The following is an 8,251-nucleotide window of genomic DNA, read 5'->3' on the forward strand; positions in this document are numbered from 1 at the left end:
AAATGGTGATTCATACACGGAAATGTTTGTCCTTCAATACTTTATTTGATTTCAACATAGATGTACTCCTATTGCCATCTACAGGTAAGATAATTCCTTATTTTAAGCCTTAATTCAAATATGGAATAAAACCACTTAAAACCATTTTATCAAGGAAAAAATGTTACAACGGGCACGTTATTTGGAAATAAGAATAAACTTACTTCAGTACATACCTATAACCTAGGTGTCAAAATAAATACAAAACTGTCTACTAAGCTTGTTAGGATTTGTATCTACTGTCTTGCCAGCTGTACACCATAGACATTGGCGTGGTGACCAATGATTTGGCGAAAGGAATAAGATCCCGCCCGGGCCCAAAAAAAACCCAATATATGTGTGTGCGTGGAAGGGGGGGGGGGCTGCCGAGTAATGTTGGACTGTGTGAAACATGCTCGAGTCAATTTGTAGCATATCCGTCCGACCTACGGTATACGTTTGATACTGGTTAAGCATTATGATTATACTTATTGAAACCGCGTGATTTTTACCATTTGCGAGAGGGCGCAAAAACTCAAAACTATGACGCAAAGCGCGTCATTGAGTCCCTCGCACGTAGCCCCTGACCATAGACTACACTACAGTTCTTTTCAGTGTTGGTTACATACGATGTCTCCAATACAACACGACACGAATGATTGCTATAACATCTGTTTTCCTTCCATATTCTATGTTCTCAATACACTGGACATACAGATGACAAATTTCAGATTGTATCATAATTTTGTGTAATCTGCAAATATCGTTGATTTTCTGCTTTAAATTGTGCACCCCCCCCCCTCCAAATATTTTGCCAACAATAATGATTTCTTAGGAGCGTTCTTAGCCGGCCACATCCTCAGCCCCTCCAAAAAATTCCGTAGCCCCACCAAATTTTAAGAGCTGGCTACGGGCCCGTGTCCCCCTTAAATTGAGCGCTGCGGGTCAGTCTGAAAATACCCTTTGCAATATATTGAATATTGAATACTGGATGATTACCCAGTGTTTCACCAAGGACCCCTAAATTCACCGCTGTTTTCTAGATGACTATTGATACCAGACGAACCAAAAACCTCTCAACGTCTTGCACCTTTGCCATTGTCTTTCATCTATAACCCGTTAACCTGCCTCCGCTCAGCGCCGGATTAACCGTGGTGGGGGCCCTGGAGCCTTGAGCATGTGCCGCCCCCGCCCCCAAAAAGCCTAACTCTTGTAAGTGAATAGAACTTAGGCATTATAATTCCACACCCATGAATGTAAAAATATCCAACCTAATTTGAAGTCGATCAGTGATAAATAAAGGGGAAACCTTGATACGGAGAGTCATTTTCGCGAAGGCATTAACGTTACGACACAATTTTTGACGAACATCGAACACAGTAAAAACCATACGATGTGTGAACACGAATCAAACATTATCCCAAAAAACTTCTGGGTTCCTGTTTTGGGTTTTGGGTATTCAACCCTCAAGTATTCCCCACTTCAGAATGGGGCGTCTCTGCTGCAACTAAAAAAATCAGATGAAGTCCAAACTCCAATGACATCCTCCGCTACTGAATATGTACGGCGATTCCCATTTATCTATGTTACATTCCACCTCTTGCACCCCCCCCCCCACCCACACATCTGTTTATATGCGGTGACTCAGTGAGTAAGACGTTGGATCGCTAACCACCAGGTCCCTTGTTCGATCTGGGTGTTGGTCTAGAAAATTCATCGTGATTTTTCCGGCGTTGTTCCCGCTTATTTCATTCCCTCCATATATTTACAAGTTGAGTCATATATATAAATAAATGCTTAGAGCCAAGTAAATATGTGAAGTAAACGTTATGTGTACATGCAAAGATAATCTGCAGTAAAGTTTTCAGGTTGAATAAAACTAATTAACTAACGATAAGACTTGACTTTGTCGGCCAGATAATCTTTCACGGTGTATTGCATTTTCATATATAAATCTGATTATCAATTAGCAATGTTGGCCGACTTGATCAACGCTTATTGTTCGATAACTTATTGTTGGATAGGTTGATTTCAGCTAGTATTTCAAAAATAAAAATTTCATAAAACGCCTTAATAGCTTTATCAGATTACTCGTTATTCACTGTGCCCACAAACGGTTAAAATATACACCAGTGATGAATGTGATATGTATATAATAATTATATATAATAATTGTAGATCAGTGGTTCTCAACCCTTTTTTGCCAACGGACACCTTGGAACACATGAAAAAAAAGCGCACACCTGGCTAAATATACTATTCAAAAAAAGTAGGGGATATTTGATTTTGGGGGCATAATACTAAAATATGCAAATGACTACGAAAAAAGTCACTATAGAACCTAACAGAAGAAACATTTCCAGTTACATGTGACGCCCAAACGCACCAATAGCTACCGCATGGAATGCAGGTGATGCTTGGGATCATCAGGGGGGTCCAACCCAAGATTTGCACGACTCTGACTTTGAATGTTACAGTCATTGTGGCATTGAATTCCAGGGTGGAAACATCAGTTTAATTGTTTTAGTGACCAGAAAACAAATTTTGATATGCGTCGGCTTACCCAAAATGAAAGGTTACGTGCCCTTGGCATGCTACAGATCGGCACAACACAGGCGGTTGTGGCGCGGACGATGAATGTTTCTCAGTCTGTCATAAGCAGGCTATGGTCCAGATACCGTGATACACAATCTGTACAGGACAGACCACGCTCAGGTCGACCAAGGGCGACAACTCAAGCCCAGGATCGATTTATCCGTACCTTGGCCTTGAGAAATCGTGTCATCACAGCAAATCAGATCAGCGCTCGTCTTCAAACAGACACTGGTGTGAGAGTGAGTGGCCAGACGATTCGGAATCGACTGCATAGGGGTCACCTTCGCGCCCGACGTCCTCGCGTGATCCCTTGTTTGAGAGATCATCACATTCAGGCAAGACGTCGTTGGTGTAGGGATCGTCAACACTGGGATAATCGACGCTGGAGCAATGTGATGTTTTCAGATGAGTCAAGGTTCACTGTTGATTTTTTGGACAGACGTAGGAGGGTGTGGCGTCGTCGAAACGAGCGCTTCCAAGACGTTAACGTCATCAGACATGATCGATTTGGGGGTGGTTCTGTTATGGTGTGGGGAGGCATCACTGTTGCTGGAAGAACGGCTTTACATGTTGTTGCAGGGCGTGTTACAGGCCAGTACTACCGGGACAACATCTTGGCAGTCCATGTTGTGCCGTTCGCACGACGTCATGGCCGCCGTTTCATCTTCCAGGATGACAACGCAAGATGTCACAGGGCCAGGATCGTTACAGGTTACCTCCAACAACAGAACATCACCACATTACCTTGGCCAGCACTGAGTCCCGACCTCTCCCCCATCGAGCATGTCTGGGACATGCTTGGACAGAGGTTACGTCAACGTCGACAACGTCCTGCCAATGTCCAAGAACTTGCTGCTGCGTTGCAACAGGAATGGGACAATCTGGACCAAAATGACCTTAGACGTCTCATTAGGAGTATGCCACGTCGGATCAATGCTTGTTTGGCAAACAGAGGAGGATTTACCCGTTACTGACTTGGTTGTGATGCTGTGGTAACTTTGCTGTTTGACCCCGGGTATCATTTTACCCTTATAATGGTCAGTCTGTGCCTTACTTAGTTTAACGATCATTTGGAATAAATCGATGAATGTGAACTTCATTTCATTTTGTCATTTGTTTATTCGTCAGTTTCATTAGGTGACTTTAATAACACTTAAAAATCAAATATCCCCTACTTTTTTTGAATAGTATATATATGAACAATATTTGAATTTTGCAAAATAAAACATGATAAGTCAGACGGCATACAACCGTAGACAGGGACTAGTCATAGACACATAGAATGACTCAAACTAAATAAAGAAAAACACAGCTATGGACTTATCAGTAGGCACCAGTGGATGCTCAATTGGGATCACGTGGTTTTTCACATTTTTTTGTGTGCCGTTCTAAATTTCGCGGCACACTTAGGAAGATCTCGCGGCACACCTGTGTTGAGAATCACTGTTGTAGATCAATGTTTATGTTTATTTAAAGCGTGTTTGCTAATAACACAATGTCTAAATAACTTCTTTAACTGTTGTCTACAACATTCCGAAAAATTAAAATCACACATCCTTTTTAAAAAGACACTGTGTCTATCACCTGGAAAATCAATGTAATTAAATGAGAATATCATATTCAAAATAACTTTAAACTCTAGGCTACTCATGACCAAATCAGAGTGTTGACAGTCACCACCAAAAGCTCTATAATATACTAGTGCCCTTTAAATCGTATAAGTTACTCAGAGGCGGATTCAATGGGGGGCGCCCCTCGCGCCCCCCTAATTTTCGACAGTGCCCTTTTTTACTGCTGAAAGTGCCTTTTCTCAGACTCAAATATGTCCGTTCCCAACCCGTTGTAGGGATCCCAAATGACTCAAACCATCGACTCAAACACACCAGTCTGGGAAATAGCTCTTGGAATGGCTACAGATGCAAGGAAATGACGGATAATTTTCTTGGGGATCACCCCCCCCCCCCCCCACAGCGGCGTGCCCCGTCTCTGCGGTCAATGCCTTCATTTTGCAGCGCCCCCCCCCCTTTTCAAATTTCCTAGATCCGCCCCTGTTGCTGCATGTCACTTTAATCAGATCACAGATATATAGGACTAATAAATAAACAATACTATATTTCAGCTGTCAACACCTCATTTTCAAACTGTTAAACTGATGTTCAGATTTATGAGCAATCGAGGATAAACATGTCAACCTGACTGATGTCAAGAAATCAACATGGGTGCTGATCATAATCCAGGACAAAACAATGGAGATGTGTTGGCTGTAACTGGACATCGTTTGTGGCCAGCTTTTGATCTATATTGTCCAACTCAAAGGCCCCTCTACCATGTTACTAGAGCCTCGCCGGTATGTAACTTTATTTCTATATTTTCACCCAAAGTTTTGTTGACCGTAATTTAAAGATAATCTTTGAAGTGTTTGTCAACCATGACAAAACGTTGTATGTGTTGATTGTAATTTCGTCACATGGACACTTTTTTGGACCGTCAATAACCACCCTGTGGTCTTATAATGTCAATTACGGTTATTTTCTTTTGTTAAAATTATTGCGCCCTACCCCTGGAAATCGTTAAGCAAAGTACGCTATTATAGAAAAGAGCATTGGATCAAGAAACTGTTGATGGTCCCAATTTTCGCAAACAACTGTTGCTGTCCGTTCGTGTCATTTACGAATAAACGTAACATAAAAATAACAGTAAAGGAAGTTTACATAGATATTATTACTTATATTTATTGACATACTCTAGTCGGAGATAAGTAAGTAAACAATTTGTAGTAGATATAACAGTGTATACCTATAAATATATGTCTCTACTTTATAGATATTTACATAGTATAGTAGTGTATAGTATATAAATCTTTATAAAACCTGTCTGGATAGATCTACATGTTATACGTTTTTAATGCAACTTTTTCGTGGTTTTCTATCCCGATTACTTGTACGTAAATACACAGACAATCTGTATTCTGTTCCATAAATTTAGGCTTTTGTAATTAATGGGGTTTTTTTAAAACCATATTCGCCATTTTGAAACAATATTTTAGTAGCGCATATTCATTATTTCTGCTTTCAGGGCAACCGGAAGTACCCAATGGTAAAGATGTCTTTGCCTTCCAAATGGGCAACTACAGATGGGTGTGCTGAAACTGTAGTAAAGTTGGATGAAGTGTATAATTTTGTTGAAAGAAAAAGGATAAGTTCTTCTGGGAAGCATAAACGAAAAACTGTAGAAATGGGTAGACGAAGTTTTCAAAGTCAGTTAGAGATGTCAAGACCGCAGTCTTGTATAAGTCAGTTCAACAAACCGCGACAGCTTACAAATAAACCGATCTTACTTAAACGATCCACAATGGATAGTATCCCCATGGATACTTTACACGATAATCATTATCGCCCTCATAGTGTTGCCGAATCAGAAGTATCGTCAATTGTCCAGAACCATTGCTGTGAGCTAATGGGCCCTACAGTCTGTACATCGTGTAGTAAAAGGAATACTATATTAATCAACAGGGCACAAAACCAGGTTTTTTTTACAAATTATAAAATGACGACAGAGAATATAGCTACCATCACCATGGTAAAGCGGGTTTTACCTCACCTTTCTACCAGAGAAATACAACATAAACTTGACAATGGCGTGATATCTTACCCGACATCGGTCCATTCTAAACACGCTGACAAATATCAGACAGAGAGCGAAACACCTGATGAAACACACGATGAACAAATTAAAATACCACCGTTAGATTTATTTAAGCTTCGATGCCAAGAAATCAAGAGAAAAACCACAACCCCCATGTTTTTCAACAGTATTCGACAGTTAAATCAGAAAATAGTTTCTGGAACAGTCGATAAAGATATCGGACGCTTTTGTCCGATAAAAAAAGAGATCAAACGTTCAGAGAGTCCATTCCCTGTGTTCGTCAGTCCTAAGAAGAACAGCATCCAAGAACCATCGTACAAAGCTTACTTTGATCCCCCATTGCTGGAGAAGGAGAACCAGACAGACCCCTTCGCGCCATCTCCGCATCAGAATGTTGAAGACGACGCCATGTTGAAGCAACAACCAAAACGACTAGATTCAGATTCAGAAGATGACTTCTTGCATGATTATTTGAACACTGCTCGATTGGACGAAGGAGCAGAGGAATCCACGGAAAAGAAACCGTTCGACCCACCTCTACTTCCCAAAGAAAATCAGATCGAGGAACCGTCATTTTTTGCAGGCTCTGTGATACCGTATACTTTACCCGAAAGAGCACCAGATAAACTTGGTAGTTGTTTTGATCTGAGTCGTATCCACGGTGAATCAACGTCTAGTGATAGTGAAAATGACGCTTGAATACAACTTTGTGTTATAACTTTGCTTGGGAAAGATGGCAAATAGTAACCTTTGTGATACATTATACTTTACCCGAAAGAGAGAGAGAGAGAGAGAGAGAAATGGGGTTTAACGTACACTCGACACAAACTAGGTCATTTCGGGACTAACATTTGGTTGAATTTTATTTCCATAATTCGCTTGCGCGTAGGGGTCTTTAGCAGTGGGAGGAAACTGGAGGACGCGGAGAAAACCCACGAGGTTGGACAGGCGACCCTACTCCTTGTCACGTACAACCAGGGAATCGAAACCACGCCAGTTGACTCAATGACAGACTTTATGATACAGCGCGCACGTGCTAATCATTCAGCCATCCAACCCCCCTTTACCCGAAAGAGCACCAGATAAACTTGAAAGTTGATCTGAGTCGTAGTCGTATCCACGGTGAATCAACGTCTAGTGATAGTGAAAATGTCGCTTAAATACAACTTTGTGTTATAACCATGGGAAAGACGGCAAATAGTAACCTTTGTGGAATCTTCGGACGATTGAACTATAATCTGTATTAAAATCATATGAACTGTAATTGTGCTGCGTGGAGATTGTAAATGGACACTGCACCCATTTTTTGTCGCAATGTAGAATTGTTTACAACATGTACCTTCTCTTTATGTTTATTTTGTTTAAGCCTCAAAGGTTTCGTCTTTTTTCAAAATGAATATACAGAACATATTGGATATTTTCTGAAAGGGATTTTCAATGTGTCATATTTTTGTTCAACAAGTAATTATTAGAATACATATATTATTCACTGTTTCAAATCCCGACAAAAACGAACCCTCAAAACTAAACTTGAAAGTTGATCATCACAGACATTTTTAGTCTGCCGCTTAAAGTGACTATCTACTTAGTTCTCAAGAGGAGCTAATTGTAGACAGACGGTCATGTGTCGTAGGCGAGGTGGGTAATACTATATAATGGATTTAATAATTATGTATGTGCAACAAAGAAAATATGGATATTAATGGTGCATCCGGTCGTTCAGTGAGTAAGACGTTGTCTCGCTAACCTAGAGGTCCCATGTTCGATCGTTGTGTTGGCCGAGAAGGATTCGGATAGGAGAAAACCCGAGGTCCCGTGCACACATTGGCATGCACGTAAAAGATCCTTTGACAGTTGGAATTTGATATAAGAGTAGGCCATAGCGCCACTGTCCGGACAAATTTTCCCGCATGACACTCTGTATGGCGAATGTCGGTCTTCATTAGCCCCGTCGGAGCAAAACAGTACTATGCATATCATATAATTACTTCAG

At 40.8% G+C, this 8,251-nt stretch overlaps 1 protein-coding gene across 1 annotated transcript; it reads left to right on the forward strand.

The window, feature by feature from the left end:
* The first annotated feature begins 4,826 nt into the window (after window positions 1–4,826).
* On the forward strand, window positions 4,827–7,961 carry LOC126829640 (uncharacterized). Its single transcript, XM_050559642.2, has 2 exons — window positions 4,827–4,960; window positions 5,689–7,961. The coding sequence occupies exons 1-2, from the start codon at window positions 4,829–4,831 to the stop codon at window positions 6,955–6,957; spliced, it is 1,401 nt and encodes a 466-aa protein (XP_050415599.1). The 5' UTR covers window positions 4,827–4,828; the 3' UTR covers window positions 6,958–7,961.
* Window positions 7,962–8,251: the final 290 nt, after the last annotated feature.

Source organism: Patella vulgata, chromosome 8, assembly GCF_932274485.2.
Source record: "Patella vulgata chromosome 8, xgPatVulg1.2, whole genome shotgun sequence".
Lineage (NCBI taxonomy): Eukaryota > Metazoa > Mollusca > Gastropoda > Patellidae > Patella > Patella vulgata.